This window comes from Durio zibethinus, chromosome 16 (genome assembly GCF_047325235.1).
Source record: "Durio zibethinus cultivar Kanyao isolate XHJ-2024 chromosome 16, ASM4732523v1, whole genome shotgun sequence".
In the NCBI taxonomy this organism is placed as follows: Eukaryota; Viridiplantae; Streptophyta; class Magnoliopsida; order Malvales; family Malvaceae; genus Durio; species Durio zibethinus.
The window spans coordinates 794,720-814,549 of record NC_143177.1 but is presented as its reverse complement, the minus strand read 5'-3'; the positions used below and the strand labels follow the sequence as shown (position 1 = coordinate 814,549).

Below are 19,830 nucleotides of genomic sequence, written 5' to 3'. Positions count from 1 at the left end.
CCCAATTTCAAATAAGAAAAATCACATAATTTGCTCTGTATTAACATAAATTACTTCATCACTATAAATAGGGTCTCTTCATTCATTCACTCAACTTCATTAAAAAAAGTCTATTCATTAAAATTCGAGTAGGTGAGATCCTTATCCATTAAAATTGTAATACAGGTTTTGATTTGAGCAACTAAACTATGTTATGACTTGCTGTTATTATACTAGGATTATTACTTATGTCATGATTATTTCTTATTGAACGATTTCGGATATAACAAATTGTTCATACATATTCAGTCCATTTAATTATAACTTACATATAGTTAAAATAACAAGTTATAAAAATCAACACCCGTAACAACGCCTGAAAAGTAACCTTATTTAATCACTAATTTGAATATTACCAATATATCACTTTTTCAATCTCAATGGTGCATTGAGCGTGCCCTTGTCTTACACTCCTTTATCAAGCAAACGATAAACTGGAATTGCAAACAAATGATTAGCCCTTGGCAATGAGAGGCCAAACTTTTCGCTCATGTCCAGTTCATTAGGCAGCATCCCATCAGGCAACTCCCAGTCAAAGCAATGGACTAATTGAGCTATAACTAGACGCACAGTGAGTAGGCCTAACTGCAAACCAGGGCATCCTCTACGACCTGATCCAAACGGGATGAGTTGGAAATCATGTCCCCGAAGGTCTATATTGGTACCAATGAACCTTTCTGGAACAAATTCTTCAGCATTATCCGACCATACGTTTTGGTCTCTTGCCATGGACCAAGTATTCACCAGGATTCGTGACTTCTTTGGTATGAAATATCCATCGACAGTGACATCTTGCATGGACTCACGTGGAACTAGGAATGGTGCAACCGGATGCAACCTCAGGCTCTCTTTCACAACCATGTCCAAATATGTTAGCTTCGGTAGATCCGACTCTTCCACCATTCTATTCCTTCCCACCACGGTTTCTAGCTCTTTTTGAAGACCAACCATCACTCGAGGATGCCTTAAAAGCTCTGAAAATGTCCACTCAATTGCTGTGGCTGACGTGTCAAATGAAGCTGCAATCATGTCCACCATTATAGCCTTGATGTTTTTTCTGTCAATCATGTACGCTTGACCTTCGTCATCGTTCGGGTTCATGGGTTTGTTCATCAATGAAACCATCACATCAACGAAATCTCTCGGAGGCTTTCGTTCCTCAAGATTAATCTCTTGTTCATGTTCATTGATTATTTTCTCAAAAAATGTATCAAGGGCCTTAATCGTCTTTTTGAGCCTTCGTGCAAATCCCTGTGAAGGGGATATATAAACATAGTTAGATATGATAATTTACTATATGAATATGAATAAAAAATATGAAAATAATGTCATTTAAAATTTTAATAATAATTATATATAAATTTAATAAAATAAAAAAATATATTTTATATTTTTATATTAATATAAATTAAAATATTCAATTTTAGTTTAAAATATAACATAAATATACATAACATAAATATATAAATTTTAATATTTTATATAAAATAAATATACAAATGATCGTATCTAAACATAGTTATTTAATTAATTCATTATTATAGTTAATTTTCAAAGTGAAAATGATAAAAGATTGGTTGCATTTCTTATTTATTTGGTAAACTTACAGCATTTTGATTTTTTTTTTTAAAATTGAATTGAATAGGTAAGAAAATCAAACTAAATCCCAAGGCTAAAAATAAAATAATATGGGAAACGAAAAAGATATACCTGAACGTCAAGTGGAGCAAGATAAGGCAAATAATCCGATAGATTAAAAACCCCCGACAAATGCATGGTCTCTTCAATTAGCGGCTTCAAGTCGAATCCATCATCCATGGAGCGTCCCAAGATAACTTTAGACATGATTTCTTCAATAAGCTCACCTACCTTTCCGCTAAGGTCCACCGTCTCCCCCGCCGCCGCCGCCTTCTTCATTGATTCAACCAATGATCCAAGTTCCGCCTTCCTTACCGGGGCAAAATGCTCAACTTTTGAAGCACTAAGGAGATGCAAAGTACACCATTTCCGAACAGTTCGCCAATAGGAACCGTACTGGGTAAAAGCCATGCCCTTGGCACCATACGTCAAGTACTCCGAGGATTGGACTTTAGGCCTGCTAGCAAAAACAAGATCATGAGTTTTGAGGAATTGTTCAGCGGCTTGAGGGGAAGATACCACGATTGTTGGTACGTAGCCGAGCCTTAGTGACATTATGGGGCCATATCTTTTGGCTAGATGGTGAACGTTTTGGTGTGGAAGCTTCCCTAGCATATGGAGGTTGCCGATTATAGGTAGGGCGCGGGGACCAGGTGGAAGTTTCTGGCCATTTTTGTGGCGGTTTGGTAGGGATGAGGTGGTGCGAAAGATGTTGATCAAGGCACAGACAGTTCCAAGGAGGGCCACGAGTAACGCTAACATTGAAGGAGACATTTTGGGGAGGGTTGAGCGAGTTGCAACTTGCTATAGCCAAGGTGATTACTTAATTATTATTTTAAGACGTCTGAACGTGTTCTAATGTTTTAAAACAATAACTATTTTTATTTATATTTGAACTTGTTTATTTTATTATATATTTTTATTTTAAATAATATGCTAATAATTATTATAATATTATTTTTTGAAATATTAAACATAAGATAAATGAGTTAAACATTTTTGCTACTGCTGGAAAGATAAGGATTTTGTGTTGCTAAGCTCGACAACTCACGAGCCACAGCCGCCCTTCCCATAAATGATAAATCAATGCTCAATTTAATTTATGTTAATAAAATATTAATAATTTATATATTTATATTATATTTTTTATAAAAATTACATATCATATTTTATATTAAAATAAAATATAAAAATATATTTTTTATTAAATTTATATATAATTTATGTTAAAATTTTAAATTAAATTAAATTATTTTTATATTATATTTTAAATTATAAAATTTAATATTTAAAATATTTTAATTTTTGCTTTTTTTTTGTCATTAAAATATTATAAACTACATAGATATCTTAATGAAAGTAAATAAAATACATGTTGAAGCAATTTCTCCTATATTTTAAGATGTTGAAGCTGAATCTTACCAAACCAGATCAATAGAAAGTGACTTTCTAATCTTTCTTACAATTAATAAATAAATTTTCAGAGGCTAGAAACAAAATTCAACAATTCAAGCATTTCATAGTAATATATTTTTTATATTGAAAAAAATAGATTTCACTCTTTAAATAAAAAATATATAATTAATAATTAAATCAAATGTGTAAGTTTTTAACAATGTTGTGAGTATATTTAATAATAATTAGTGAATATTTTTAATAATAATTTGCAATTTGAGTTTACTAAGAAAAAAAGAAAGAAAGATTGTTACTATTTTTTATTTAATCTAAAAAATAAATTATTTGAGTTACTGTGCAAATGAAGTATTGAACTTGCATAAATGAATACCACCAAAAATTGTAATGAAGGTTATTGCCTTGTTCCTTTGAAGTGATGCTTCATTTAAACAAAAAGGAAAATTCGAGCTGAAAAACAATTTTTGAGTCAAGAGATACATGAATTTTTATTGAATTAAATGAACCAGACGTACAAAAGTGATATTTCATTAATGGTTTATATGGTTCATCATGGCTGTATTCAACAAAGGCTGTCGTAGTCCTGACTAGAAATGATGCCAACGGGTCAAATCAAGTGATTTTGTTTGAATTGAATTTGATTTTATATTTATAAAATTTAAATTAATTCGAAATTTTTTTTTATTTTTTTATTTTGATTTGACATTTTATAAATCATATTTAATATAATTTGATTTGAAATTAATAAAATATTTTTTTAAATATAAAATATTATTTTTATATAAATATAAAATTAAATAATTAATTAATTAATTAATTTAAAATAATTATATATATACTTGATCCGACTCTTAAACTTAAAATTTTTTCAGACAAACTAGAAATTGGTAGCCTGCTTTACTCTTTTCAACTTTTATCTCTGTTTTTTTGTCATGTATGTCAAATTATAAACACCTAATTTTATCTAATTAAAATAAATTTTAATTGCATTCAATTTTTATACACATATATATTATTTTATTAAAAAATAAAAGTAAAAGATAATAATGAAATTAACCATGGTTTAGAAGTCAAATTATTTATCCAAATCAAAATATCACTAAAATTTTAGATAACAAATTAAAATAGGTTCAATGAATTTAAACATAAATTTTAATTTCTTTTAAATTTTAAATAAAATATTTAAAATTTAAACTCGATTCAAATTTATATATAATTTTTATTTATATATATAAATTATATATAAATTAAATTTTATATATTTTATTATTTTATTAATATATAAAAATTATATGTATAAAAATTTAATTTTAATTTTAATTTTAATTTATATATATAAATTTTATTTTTAATACATATAAATTAAATATAATTTCATTAAATTAAATTAAATTATATATTTTTAAAATTTTTTATTATATAATTTAACTTTAATAGATGAATTTAAAATTTATTTTTTTAATTTTAATCTGACTTCAAAAGGTTTTAAAAATCAAAATTTTGAATCAATTATTAATATCAATATCAAACGTATAAACTATTAATATGAACACGACCCAAACCTGGCCGTGATCATCTCTTGTTGCCGCTTTCGGATCATGCTTCCTTCACTTTCTTTTCTATCCAGACCACTGACCATGAGTAAAGGGGATCGATTGAGGGGGAATTTTTCACAGAAAAAAAAATAGTAGCACTCCACAACCGAAGCCTCACCATCAACCCTAAACAACCCATTCGGCCAAATCCACACCCTTAACCGAACCAACAATCCAACAACAAGTCACCATCAACCTAACCGAATCTGCAACGTGCTACCAACATCAACCCTAGACCTCCACCAACAAACTACCACCTAGCTCCATTGGAACCCCTCACAAGGCCGTTCGGCCCTTCCCTTACCCACATCTTTCACCAACCTGTCACCAAAACGACCCCAACTATCCAAAATTCAACCGAAACCCAGTTTGCTAGAATCGAAAATCACAAAAAAAAAAAAAAAAAGCCACATCCCTGGGAAGGGAGAAGCGGCACCGAATGCAAAGAAAAGCCAGCAAAAAAAATAAAAAATTCAATAAAAATTTGAGCTTGTGGAGATCTAGAATTGTTAAGACTGGTTTTGAGAAATCTGAGCTTGGGTCCACGATAAGAACAAAATTACTAGAAAGTATTTTTAAGTAAAAAATAACTTTGAAAATCCTACTTAGATATAGAAGAAATAATTATTTTTACTAAGAAATATTTTTTTTATTTAAAATAATTATTGTAAGTTTTCGAGCATAATCAATTTTTTAAAGTTTCACCTAGATATTAAAGAATAAAATAACTTTTCATCATTAAAAACTTTTGTTTAGGGAGATAATAATAAAGGACATAAAAATGGTGAAATGAAACTGATTATTAGTATCGTAGGATTTTACTTTTTTATTTATATCATTTATTATATATTATATCATATGCATGATGTTTGTTTATAATAAAATTGAAGTGATAAAATAATATTTTGAAAAAAGGATTTTTAGAAATAAAAGGTAAATTTTTTAAATAAAAATTTTTTTGAGACCTTACTTACTTAGATATTAAAGGATTTTTCAATAATTGTTTTTTATGAAAGAATATTATGTCAATTTTTAAAGAATATCATGATAATTCTAAGTGGAGAAAAATTTTTCATAATTTCGTTTAGATATTCGATAATTAAAAAATATTTTAAAATTAAAGATTTTTATTTTATACCTAAATAAATAAATAAAATTAAATATGTATTAGATAGATTAAATTGATCGTCTACATTTTAATTTGTATTTGCATCATACATTTACTTTATGTGTGTGTGTTTGCATTTCATTATCTTCAAAAAATTAATAAATAGTGGTTTTTGGAGAATTGTTTTAATTAAATAAAAAATAATATTTGTAAGTAAAAATAATTCTTAACATCCTGTCTAGATATTAAAGTGTTTATTAATAATTATTCTTTATAAAGGAATATGTTCTGATTTTGTGGAGTATTATGAAAATCTCTAAGTAAAAAAATATTTTAAAATTTTGCATAGATATTGGAGAATTAAAAAATATTTTGATATTAAATATTTTATTTTATTTTTAAATAAAAAATTAAAAAAAATATATTTTTAAAAAAATTTAAAGGAATAATTTTTAAATATTGAAATTAAGAATATTTTATCAATATAAAAGATAACGTATAATTAATTAATATTTTTTTTAAAATCTACATTGTGGGAGTGTTAATTTTTCCTACGCATAATCTATTCTAGAAACTAACTTTGTTTTCATAGATCAAAATTATTTTTTTGATAAATTTTAAACTCGTTTTATTATTTTATTAAAAATATAAAATTTTTAGATAAATAATCATACTTTTAAATAATATTGATGATGACTTTCCTTGTTTTGAAATTTTTTAAAAATTTTCATTCTTGATAACTTATCGAGGATCATTATTTTTTTAAAAGAGTTAGACAAAAAATTGATCATATGTTATCTTAAATTTTTACTTATTAATTTTTAAAATATTAATAAATTAATATTGATGATGATATAAATATCAAAAGAAATGCATTTAAGTTTTAGATGCAGAAAAAAAGAAAAAAGAAAAAAGAAAAGGAACTTGTTTCTCTTATAGCTTGAATATATTAAAATTAATAGTTAAAAAATATATTAAACTTTTTTCCCTACTGATTATGTGGTTATTATTATATTATGGGAATTTAGTAATCGTTTTGTTAGTTTTGGCTTCTGTATTTGATTTGGAGATTTTAGTTATTTGCATTTAAAAAATTTAATAGATTTATCTTTTAAAATTTCTAATAAATTTGTATAAATAAAAATAATTATTTTATAACAAAACAAAAAATAAAAATCACATTATTTGACATGAACCCTAAACTCGTTCAAAAATCTAAAGTGATTTCGAAGTTTGCCAAATCCATCTTAAAAAAAAAAGAGGGATATTGATATTGATTATCGACATTGAATTTGACATGAACCCCAATTTCAACTAACAAAAATCTCATAATTTGCTCTCTATATTTACATAAAACTCCATCTTACTGTCTCTTCATTCATTCATTCATTCACTTAACTTGCCCACAATCCAATCAACAACCCCTGTTTAATGATGAAGAGTTTAGTCTTTAACGCCACAAGTCAGCGTAACTTTTTTCTCACAATTTTCCTTTAAAATATAATTTTTTAAGTGTATGCATCTTACTTGACATCTTATTTGGTAATATTAATAGTGATTTGATAATTTTAATACCTATCTGGCAATCTTATATTGCGTGTAATATACTGTCCAAATTACATTAAAAAAAGTCTTTATTTATTAATTCGAATAAATGATATCTTTATTTATTAAAATTGCAATAAAGGTCGTAATTTGAGCAGCTAATAAACTGTGATGATTGAAAAAGACCTTTTGTAGGTAAATTTGTGAAGTTTATGAAATTTTTTATTAAAAATGAGTAAATAAAAATAAAAATTAATAAATTAAAAAATTTTATTATATAGATCAAATGTATAAATTTAAAAATTTTTTTAATAAATTTGGATATATTTATTAATTATATTTTTTTAATAAAAATATTGATGAAATTTTTATTATTAAATAAGTATTGATCAAATTTAAATTATAAATAATATTTTTAATATTTTTTTTATATATTATTAATATTTACATCAAATTTTATCAATTTATCGATTTAAATATTTTATTAAAATTTTTATTTATTTATTTTTAATAACAAATTTTATAAACTTATGAAATTTCATGTAAATTTATCTTGTTATGATTTGCTGTTATTATGATTAGGATTCTTACCTTTGCCATGATTATTTCTTATTGAATGATTTTAGATATTACAAATTGTTTATATATTCAGTCCATTAAATTATAACTTACTAAATAATTAAAATAACTAAGTTAAAAAATAATTGAACAACCGTATCAACGAATGAAAAGTAACCTCATTGAACGTACCCTTGTTTTACATTCCTTTATCAAATAAACGATACACTGGCTTAGCAAACAAATGATTAGCCCTTGGCAATGAAAGGCCAAACTTTTCGCTCATGTCCAGTTCATTAGGCAGCATCCCATCGGGTAACTCCCAGTGAAAGCAATGGACTAATTGAGCTATTACTAGACGCACAGTGAGTAGGCCTAACTGCAAACCAGGGCATCCTCTACGACCTGATCCAAACGGAATGAGTTGGAAATCATGTCCCCGAAGGTCTATATTGCTACCAACGAACCTTTCTGGAACAAATTCTTCAGCATTATCCGACCATACGTTTTGGTCCCTTGCCATGGACCAAGTATTCACCAGGATTCGTGACTTCTTTGGTATGAAATATCCATTGATAGTGACATCTTCCATGGACTCACGTGGAACTAGCAATGGTGCAACTGGATGCAACCTCAGGCTCTCTTTCACAACCATGTCCAAGTATGTTAGTTTCGTTAGATCCGACTCTTCCACCATTCTATTCCTTCCCACGACGGTTTCTAGCTCTTGTTGAAGACCAACCATCACTCGGGGATGCCTTAGGAGTTCTGAAAATGTCCACCCAATGACTGCAGATGAAGTGTCAAATGAAGCTGCAATCATGTCCAATATTATAGCCTTGATGTTTTTTCTGTCAGTTATGTATGCTTGACCTTCATCATCGTAAGGGTTCATGGGTTTGTTCAACAATGAAACCATCACTTCAACGAAATCTCTATGAGGCTTTCGTTCATTGAGATTAGCCTCTTGTTCATGTTCATCGATTATTTTCTCAAAATATTTATCAATGGCCTTGCTCGTCTTTTTGAGCCTTCGTGCAAATCCCTGTGCAGGGTATATATAGATAAGTTAATCTTAATAATCTAAAACACAATACAATAATTCAAAACAAACATCATATTAATAAAAAACTCAACAATAATACGATTTGAAATTTTAACAATAATTATGTATAAATTTAATAAAATAAAATTTTTTTTATTTTTATACTGACACGAATTAAAACACAAATTTGATATAAAATACAACATGAATATATAAATTATAACACTTTATACAAGATGAATACGCAAACTGTAATTATTAAATTAATTCATTGTTAGAATTAATTTTCAAAGTGAAAATGCTAAAAGATTGGTTGCATGTCTTATTTATTTAGTCAATTTGCAGTATTTGTTTTTTAAATTCAATTGAATAGGTCAGTAAATCAAATTAAATCCCAAGGTTAAAAATAAAATAAAACTTAAAAACAACAAGTCAATTCTATGTAAATAATTAATTTTAATTTTTTTTTATTTTGTGAATCAATCATTTTTCAAACCAAAATTTCAAAGAATATTACTGTTCGAATTAAATTTCTATTCGGTCGGGTTTTTTTAGCCTGTATAGTTGATGAAATTTGTAAAATTTTTTATTAAAAATAATTAAATTCAAAATTCAAATTAAAAGTAATAAATTCAAAAAATATTATTTCATAAATCAAATATATAAAGTTTTAACAAAATTATATATTTTTCAAATAAATATTTTTAATAAAAATTTAACAAAATTTTATCAAATTTTAATTATAAATAAATTTAAAATTTTTTTAATATATTATTAATTTTCACATTAAACTTTATTAATCTATCAACTTAAAATTTTTATTAAATTATTTTTAAAAATAATCTCTATAGGAAGATATATTTTTGAAAATAATGGTAATTATAAAATAAAATAATATGGGAAACGAAAAAGATATACCTGAAGGTCAAGTGGAGCAAGATAAGGCAAATAATCCGATAGATTAAAAACTCCCGACAAGTGCATGGCCTCTTCAATTAGCAGCTTCAAGTCGAATCCATCATCCAAGGAGCGTCCCAAAATAACTTTAGACATGATTTCTTCAATAAGCTTACCTACCTTTCTGCTAAGGTCCACCGTCTTCCCCGCCACCGCTGCCTTCTTTATTGATTCAACCAACGACCGCAGCTCCGCCTTCCTTACCGGGGCAAAATATTCAACTTTTGAAGCACTAAGGAGATGCAAAGTACACCACTTCCGAACAGTTCGCCAATAGGAACCGTACTGGGTGAAAGCCATGCCCTTAGCACCATACGACAAGTACTGCGATGATTGGACTTTAGGCCTGCTAGCAAAAACAAGATCATGGGTTTTTAGGAATTGTTCAGCGGCTTGAGGTGAAGATACCACGATTGTTGGTACGTAGCCGAGCCTTAGTGACATTATGGGCCCATATCTTTTGGCTAGATGGTGAAGGTTTTGATGTGGAAGCTTCCCTAGCATATGGAGGTTGCCGATTATAGGTAGGGCGCGGGGACCAGGTGGAAGTTTCCTGTCATTTTTGTGGCGGTTTGATGGGGATAAGGTGGTGCGAAAGGCGTGGATAACGGCACAGACTGTTCCAAGGAGGGCCAAGATTAAGGCTAATGTTGAAGCAGACATTATGGGGAGGGGTGAGCGAGTTGAATAACCCTCCGTGATTGCTTATTTATTATTTCAAGACGCCTAAACGTGTTCTGAATTTTTTAAACAATAATTAGCTGTTGCCAACCTCAGCAACCCACAACCCACAGCTACTCTCCCCGTAAATAATAAATAAATGTCAGATTATAGTTAGTTTAAAAATTGTATATTTATGTCATATAAAATATTAATAATTTATATATTTATATTATATTTTATAAAAAAATTATATATAATATTTCATATCAATATAAAATATATTTTTTATTTTATTAAAATTTTAAATTATATTATTTTTTAATTTTTATATTATTTTATTTTATTGTGATTTAAATTATTAAATTTAATTGTTATAACGTTTTAGATTTTTCTAATTTTTTAGTCATTAAAATAATGTATTCCACATAGATATCTTCATCAAGGTAAACAAAGTCCATGTTGAAGCAATTTCTCCTGTTTTAAAATGTTGAAGCTGAATCTCATCAACCAGATCTTTGGAAAGCGACTTTTTAATATTTCTTACAATTAATAAATACATTTCCAGAGGCTAAAAACAAAATTCTACAGTTCAAGCTTTTCGTAGTGATACTATTTTTTATATTGAAAAAAGTTTAAATTTCACTCTTTAAGTAAAAAAAAATATAATTTATCATTAAATCAAATATGTGTAAGTTTTTAACAATGTTGTGAATAATAAGAAGTTAAGGAATATATTTTTTTCAAAATAAAAAGTTAATGAAAATATTTAATAATAACTGTAATTTGAATTTACTAAGAAAAAAAAAAGGAAAGATTGTTACTATTTTTATTTTTATCTAAAATAAATTATTTAAATTAAAAAGATTAATGAAAAAAAAAGAGAGTGATTTTTCCATAAAAAATGATAAGTTAAGTGAGCATACTTACAAAATTATTTATCATTTTTAAAATTTTATTTTTTAATTTACAAAAGTATAATAATAAAATAACATAATTTTTATTTTTTTTATTTTTTAATCCTACCAAATAATAATAAAATTTTTTTTTTATTTTACCTGACAAGGATATGATAAAAAGAAATATATATTTTTCTATTTTTTCGCTTTTTTTTTTCAATACTTTATATTTTAAATTTTCTATCCAATAAGAATATTTGGCAATAAAACGAGGAACCTTATCAATTGTTAAAATCGTACAATTTTTTTTCTTTTCCTTTTTCCTACGCTATTCATTCTTTCAATTTGCAGTACCCAACTTCTAGATTACGGTTTTGAAGCAGACCCAACTTTTTTTTAAAAATGTTTTTAAAAGTGCCATGAAAAATATGATTTAAGATTTTTAAATTCTTAATAAATTATTGTAAAAAATGCTGTTGTAAATTAAAATATCTAATAAATATGTATTAAATAATAAAAATATAGAGATTTAGGATAATAACAAGATATGGGTGTTTTTTTTAAGGATTTTAGCTTTTGAAAGTGATGTTTCGTTTAAAAGAGAAAAAAAGAAAATTCGATCTAAAAATAATTTTTGAGTAAAGAACACCTGAATTTTATATTGAAATTAAATGAATCACGTGCAGACAAGTGCAAAAGTGATATAATTCATAATGGGTTTATGTGGTCCATCATGGCCATATCCAAGAAAGGCGTCAGATTCCAAACTTTAAATAGGACAAACTAGAAATTGACAGCCTACCTACTTTCTTCACTGTTATCAGCCTGCATCCGATTTCCTTGCCGTTTTTGCCAAATCAAATTATTGTAGATTGGCCATGTTAGCTGACACAAGCCTCAGATCACATTCCTTGCATTAACGTCGATTCATCTGCCGTATCCTTCACAAGATTCAATTACATGTATTTATAAGTCGGTTTCAACTTGATTAATTAATTAATTATTAAATTAATTTTAATTAATAAATAAAATAAATTTACAATAATTTTAATTTTTGATGAATTTAATTTGAAATTGGATTAATTATATTAATCAAAATTTTAATTAAAATATAAAATTAAATATAAAATAAAAAAATATATGAAATGAATCATTTTATTTCATAAAATATTAGAGTTTTTAATATAATATTTTGATATTTAAATATTTTATTAGATAATTTTATTTAAGTTGTTTAAGATATAAAAATTAATAGTTTAAAATATGATTTAATTTAAATATATCTATTATTCAATTAATTAAAAATATTAATTAAATTGATTAAATTAAATTTGATGGATTAATTTTTAAAATTAATAAATTTGATTCGATTAATAAAAATAAAATAAAATAATTTAATTAATTTGATTTTTAATAATTCGATTCAAAATTAACAAAACCGATAGAATGAATACTCCAACTCCAATTCTTCATATTTTTTAACAATGATGGAAAATGTTATTCTTATCTCATGTATCCAACAACATTCGTAAATGCACACCTCCAAAATTAAGAATCCAATGATGAATATCTCTGTTACACTAAAATCATATGAATGTAATCCAAGGAAATTTACTTGAAGTTTTGAATAAAATTACTCCAAACTTTAATTAAAAAATAAAAAATTTAAATATATAATAAAAAATACATAATATGAATCACAGCTCCCTTTTAAACGATCATTATACTTCTCATCTTGGGAGGAGAAAAATAATTTTTACCTAGAAAACATATTCACTTTTATGGGCTTAAAAACTCATAAAGTGAAAAAGAAAATACATTATTGCTAGATTTAGAGTTTAGACGTGCCCCAGTAGTTTAACGGTTAAAAGTACTTGAGGGGATATTAAAGATCTGATTTCAAACTAAATCTCTTCTCTTTCCTCTATTTATACTAAGATTTTACCATTTTAATGTAATAATAATAAAAAAAGAGTTTAGTCATATAAAGCTCCTAGAACTGAAAATGCCATAGTATCATTTTAAGTCTGATATAATAACAAATCTTGCCTTTTTAATGTAATAATAATTTTAAGTCTGATATAATAACAAAAGAAAGACATCTTAAGGAAGAAAAGTTAAAACCGGCGTTTCCAATTATTCTGTCACATCATAATGTCAGATAAAATGATCAAAATCATATTTGAAAAGCAATTGTAAAAATTCACAGGGTCCTTTTCAAAAAACCAAGGCGGCAAAATGATAAATAACACCAGTGAAAGAGCATATTTAGTTTGCATCTGCTTCTTTGGAATTTATGTTGAAGGTTGTGATAAGTTACAACTAGAGGTTTATAACCCCAAAGTTTGAAAAATCAGTGTTGATAAAGGCTATGTAAGATGTAAAGGCATGATATAACAAATGCTGACAAATCAGTGTTGATAAAGGCTATGTAAAAAAAATCCAAATGATATAACCCCAAACAAAGTTTGAAAAATCAGTATTGATAAAGGCTATGTAAGATGTAAAGGGATGATCTAACAAATGCTGACAAAGAAAACACCCATTATGTCCACCTTTTGGAAGTGGTCTCAGTTTGGCGAAAGACTAATCTGAGTCATTAAAAATCTGTCAAAGGGAAAAGTTGGTGCAGAGGGGAGGGAAACATTAGCATTAGTCACATTAAAGAAAGTAAATTACCACAAGTACTTGCTTCAATGGAATCTTGTCATATGAAACTATGAACCCAATCATTAGAACTATGATAATTTCGATAAGATGAGAATCTTTAACCCTCAAAAACGATAGACAGGTCCTTTGAGATGGCTCACTTACAGACTCACCACTTGAGTTCATGAAAGTTTGTGGTTTGGCAAGCATGACTGGAACATTTCCTAGAATCCTGGAAAACAGTAACTATCTCCAGTTAAATATTGCATAATGGGACATTTTCAGTTACCTTGTATGGCGAGAAAAATTAGAAGTGACTGAACCTAATAAAACTTGTGTTTTTCATTTATTAGGCATGAACTAATTATCTGTATATATATTGATGGAATCTTTAATTAATATCAATCAGTAACTAAGCTCAGATACTAGACTTTGCCAAGCAGGTTACTTTGCATATATCTATGTCTTTGAAACTCTCGTTTGTTGTTCTATTCTATTATTTTGTACTAGTTTCTTAGTCACATATTCATATTTAACATAGCAGTTTATAAAACAATCAGTTAAAAGTTTCAATTACAAAGCAAATCACAGCTAAAATTTAGGAAGGATAAGATATAAAGAATAGGGAATTAAAATTTAGGAAGCGATTAATGCTTGGAGATTGATGAACTCAATTTCATGATTTTCTATGTTAATAGTCACCGCTATACTACAAGGACCTTGTTGATGAAATCAGTGCTAACAAATAATTTTAAAATGTTTTCTTTTGCAAATATGAACAAACTCACTTGTGAGATGCCTGTTTGTGGCTGACAAAGATTTCTTCCAAAATAATGTGGAAGCAAATGCAAAGCAATGTAAGACTAGTTTCCTTATGGTGCGAATGGAATGGCAATTTTCAAGCACATTTTCTTCCTCAGATTCTTCATATTTAGGCTTTGCTACAAGTGCTGCTATAGCTTCATGCAAGTTGTTCAACTTTTCATCCAAACTTGGGTGGAGAACATCATCAGAACCCCCTATAACAACCTGCATTATTACCAAGATATAGTGAGGCAATCAAATCATGAGATTAAGGATTGAAAATAGTTTAATAAAAGAAGTACAACAAAAGACTTAAATTCGAAAGGAGAGAATGTCGTCTGAACATCTAAGAGTAAATCAGACCTTACTTTGAGCAAATGACAAGCTTTGAACTTTCACAGTTAACACTGCATAAAGAGAGACAACTGCTCAGTTATCAACACGGTTCCTGGCTTCCATCTAACCTACTTTTGGATTTTTTTGAAACTAGAACACACCTCCATCAGGAAGATCATGGAGAGAAAAGCTGATTACAGGGAATGAAATATTGCAAATATATCCTAGAAAAAGGTCCAAAGCATCAAGAATCAAGCACAACAACTGTAAAATGGAAGAGGTCAATAAAATGGACAGATAAAAATTTTTTCTTTAAAACCATACAAGTACAAATCACCCTGATGGGGGAATGGGGGCAACAAACCTCAGCAAGCCCACTGATGAGTAGAAGCTTTATCCCTCCTCCTTAAGGAAGGATCCTTCTTCACACACTCAGCAGACTAAAGGGTCTCTGCAGGAGTATCACTTTTACCAGATTCAGTTGGTGTCACATCAGGATCACTCCTGGCTGACGCCTACTAGATTCTTCATCCCTTGAAATTTGCTCAGATTTGACTTCTGACTCATTCTGACAAGGTAAAAACCATGATAGATTGTAGCGCAGGTTGTTTGCTGTCTAAGATAGTTCTACAAAAAAGCATTGCAGATCATGAGGATTTAAATAGCGTAAACAGTTTGGATGAAGCAACTGCAACAACAAGCGCCTTCCACTCTGAAATTCACCAATGCCAAAACAGAAACCTATAAGCTATGCAGAATAACTAAAGATTGAATTAAAGTCTTAACAAAATGGAGGTCCACCAGGTTCTGTAGCTCCAACAAATGGCACAACTTTATGGATAAGATCCATTCTCTGAAATTCATTTCCAAAAAAGTAACATAATTGTCGGAAATGGATTACCAAGAATAAAACACACATCTTGGAAATTCATTTATGAGATTTATATTGCTTTCTCAAAATGAATTTTTGAGAACACAATATAATTTTCAAAATTTAATTCCAAGAATACATAAATGTTTTTAAAATATATATTTAATTATAAACTCTTGATAATAAGAAAATTGAGATCTTTAATCTTTGGACTACTAAAAAATATCATTAAAGAATTAGCAAATCCAACTGTAAAGATTTGTGGTCAAAAGATTAGATTTTGTCGAATTTATCAATTTGCTGCTAACATTGTTTGTGTAGGTTGTTTAAGCTCTGACATATAAGATGTTTAAATTCAGCAATAAAAATTTTTAGTTTTTTTGTCAGGCATTGTTCGATAAATAATATTCGTAACATTTATCAAATTCTAACAAACATGCATTTAAAAGAAATCAATAATTGGGAAGAGCTTTCATGCAAGTGGCTACTGCACCATATGTGATAAAATAGTCATGCTTCATCGCACACAGTGCAACAACCAATTTACACGAATCCTCTTCATACTTAGTAATTCCTCTCATATTCACATTTGTCAAAATTGTAATAATATTACAAATATTATTGAACGAACAGTGCCTAGTGATTTAAAGATTATAGATTTCTATTAACAGATTTGTCATTCTTGCAAAGCAAAGAACTCAAAGCTTTTAGGATATAAAAATCCGAGAAACCTCATATTTCTTGAAAATGAATATCCATGAAGTTTTGAGGCTTCTTAAAAATGAATATTCAAAAATTTTTAAAGTTTTTCAAATATTTATTTTTAAGAGATCTCAAAACTTTTTGAATATTTATTTTCGAAAAGGTTGATTTAAGGAGATGAAGAAAGAAATACAGAAAAAAGTAAAAATAAAAAATAAAAAGTGAGAAGTAGAGTATATTTAGTAAAAATAAAAAAAAATTTTAAAGTGTAAATAAAAATGGGGTGTATATAATATTGCATGAATTTCTGTCATAATATTGCAGTTTGTATTTTCAACTGCTGTTGATGGCAAAATCAAGGCTTGGTTGTATGACAATATGGGCTCTAGGGTTGATTATGACGCTCCTGGACACTGGTGTACCACAATGCGCTACAATGCTGATGGTAGTAGGTAAGCAGATGAAAAGTCAACCTAGTATCTACAGTGGTTATCCTTTTTCTCTTACGCTGATGCTACAAATCTCCTCAGCGTCTAGGAAATGTAATAAATTAACAATCCTCTCTCCAATTCAGATTATTCTCTTGTGGGACAAGTAAAGAAGGGGATTCATTCTTGGTTGAATGGAATGAAAGTGAAGGAAAAATAAAAGGACGTATTCTGGTTTGAGAAAGAACTCTACTGGTGTAGTACAGTTTGACATGACAAGGAATCGCTTTTTGGCTGTTGGTGATGATAGCCAGATTAAATTTTGGGATATGGACAATACAAAGATTCTCACCAGCACAGAAGCTGAGGGGGAACTTCCGGTTAGCTTCTTATTTTTTCATTTCAGCTTCCCTTTTTGTGTATCGTTTGCAGGTTGAATTAACATACACTTTGATTTCAAATTGGTTATCTTACTTGATAATGGAATGGCATAGAATCTTCCCCGATTGAGATTCAACAAAGAAGGGAATTTACTTGTTGCTACTACAGCAGACAATGAATTCAAGATTCTTGCAAATGCCAATGGCCTTGGAGCATTAAGGGCAATGGAGGCTCAATCTTATGAAGCATCCCGAAAACCACTCGAGATGAAGGTTATTATCTTCCAATGCAATGCTACCTGGCTTTGCATTTGTTTATGTTATGAACTTCTATTGACAACTTGGTTTTCCGCTTGATTATGGATTCGGTATCTAATTCTGCTATGGATACAAGCATTGGTCCAGTTGTTAGCAAAGTAGATGGTGTAGATAGTCCTTCCAGGCCTACCCCCATTCTTGTATGCTGCAAATGCACTAAGCTTTAGTTTCTGCCAATAGTTAACGTTTTGGTTAGAAAATGGAAAATGAGTATCAATTGCTTCACACTTTTTTTTGGCCAAATTGCTTCGCACTTTAGAGAGCATAAAAAATTATTAAAATAAAGTTGAGCAGTTGTACAGACATGTTGCTCGGTGCAGTTTGCTTGTCTTCTGTTCTGACGCAATTTTAAAAGTTTTCAAACTAGCATCTAATTCTATTGAAAATTACTTGTAGAATGGAGTTGAACTGATGAGTAGAGGCATTGAAAAGCCAAGAAATTTGGAGGACGCGTCTGATAAAACCAAACCTTGGGAACTGACTGATATTGTTGACCCTACTCAGTGTCGAACAGTCACCATGCCAGGCAACTTGGATTCTGCTAGTAAGGTTTTACTTTAATATATATATTTTTGTTCTCTCTTCATTTTTGTGTTCAACATTATATTTCAGGAGTGTCTTTTTGATCTATCATTTTTATGATTATTAAATCGCCTGTTATCAAGGTTGCTAGACTTCTTTACACAAATTCCGGTGCCGGAGTTCTTGCTTTTGGTACAAATAGGGTCCAAAAGCTATGGAAATGGAGTCGCAGTGAACAAAATCCTAGTGGCAAGGTGATTTATGCTTTGCAGACATTCATATATTACTCACTGAAATATAAATACAAATTTATTTATGAAGGTTCATGTATCTTTTTTATACATATGATATTGGTAGAAAAGTTTCCTTGTCTTTTTTTTTTTTTTTCATCTTTTGTGGTTTTATAGGCCACTGCTAGCATTGTTCCACAACATTGGCAACCAAACAGTGGTCTTCTAACGATTAATGATGTCCCAGATAATGCTGAAGACGCAGTTCCATGCATAGCACTGTCAAAGAATGACTCCTCTGTAATGTCTGCATGTGGTGGAAAGGTTTCATTGTTTAATATGATGACATTCAAGGTAAATTAATGTGTATTTTGAAATCTTTTCTGTTGTGACTGCCAGATTTTGTATTAGAGTGGAGTTTCTTGCCAACTTTGATTCCATCCATGGTAATCTTTTACTTGATATGAAATTGCATCGATTTGCAGGTAATGACAACTTTTATGCCACCTCCTCCAGCTTCAACCTTCCTTGCATTTCATCCTCAAGATAATAATATCATAGCGATTGGAAAGGAAGACTGAGCCATCCACATTTACAATGTTAGGGTGTATGAGGTAAATGATTTAAGTATATCTTTGTATCTTTCATTAGTAGCAGTACGTTTTGATATTCAATATGGAAAGAGGTGTTTTTTTTCCTATAGGCCAAAACAAAATTGAAGGGTCACCAAGAACTTATCACTGGTTTAGCATTTTCCACCAGCCTTAACATCCTAGTTTCTTCAGGTGCTGATGCTCAGGTATGCTTCACCATCAAACCTCTTTGTGTGTGGTTATGTGTCCTTGAGCCTATTATTATTTCTAATGAAAACATGATTAAGGTTCGAAAAGAGATCTGATACACGTCTTTCTGCATTTGCCTTGTTTGGTTGCCTATAGAAGGTTGTAATATGTCTGATATTGAACCTTTCTTAACGGTTCCCATATTTCAATTTTTCCCTTGCTATATGCCGTAATCATCTTTAATGCTTCATGTTTCCTCCCGATTCTATTTTCTCTTCTAGTTGATAGATAGAGATGACGAGTGGTGGTTATTATTATTACTGCTGATGTTGTTGACTTCTTTTTTTTTTT

At 28.7% G+C, this 19,830-nt stretch overlaps 2 protein-coding genes and 1 long non-coding RNA gene across 3 annotated transcripts; 1 reads left to right on the top strand and 2 right to left on the bottom strand.

Annotated features, from left to right (window-relative positions):
- Positions 1–352: 352 nt before the first annotated feature.
- LOC149514189 (cytochrome P450 CYP736A12-like) lies at positions 353–2,536 on the bottom strand. The gene is made up of 2 exons (XM_089745096.1): positions 1,750–2,536; positions 353–1,290 (listed from the first exon to the last, which is right to left on the bottom strand). Exons 1-2 carry the CDS (start codon positions 2,449–2,451, stop codon positions 445–447), a joined length of 1,548 nt encoding a protein of 515 aa, XP_089601222.1. The 5' UTR covers positions 2,452–2,536; the 3' UTR covers positions 353–444.
- A 5,510-nt stretch (positions 2,537–8,046) lies between these two features.
- On the bottom strand, positions 8,047–10,612 carry LOC111292994 (cytochrome P450 CYP736A12-like). Its single transcript, XM_022885670.2, has 2 exons — positions 9,860–10,612; positions 8,047–8,941 (listed from the first exon to the last, which is right to left on the bottom strand). Exons 1-2 carry the CDS (start codon positions 10,559–10,561, stop codon positions 8,096–8,098), a joined length of 1,548 nt encoding a protein of 515 aa, XP_022741405.2. The 5' UTR covers positions 10,562–10,612; the 3' UTR covers positions 8,047–8,095.
- Positions 10,613–16,699: 6,087 nt separating this feature from the next.
- LOC111298583 (uncharacterized) lies at positions 16,700–19,326 on the top strand. Its single transcript, XR_016328522.1, has 2 exons — positions 16,700–18,721; positions 18,875–19,326. It is a non-coding gene; the product is annotated as an uncharacterized LOC111298583 (long non-coding RNA).
- Positions 19,327–19,830: the final 504 nt, after the last annotated feature.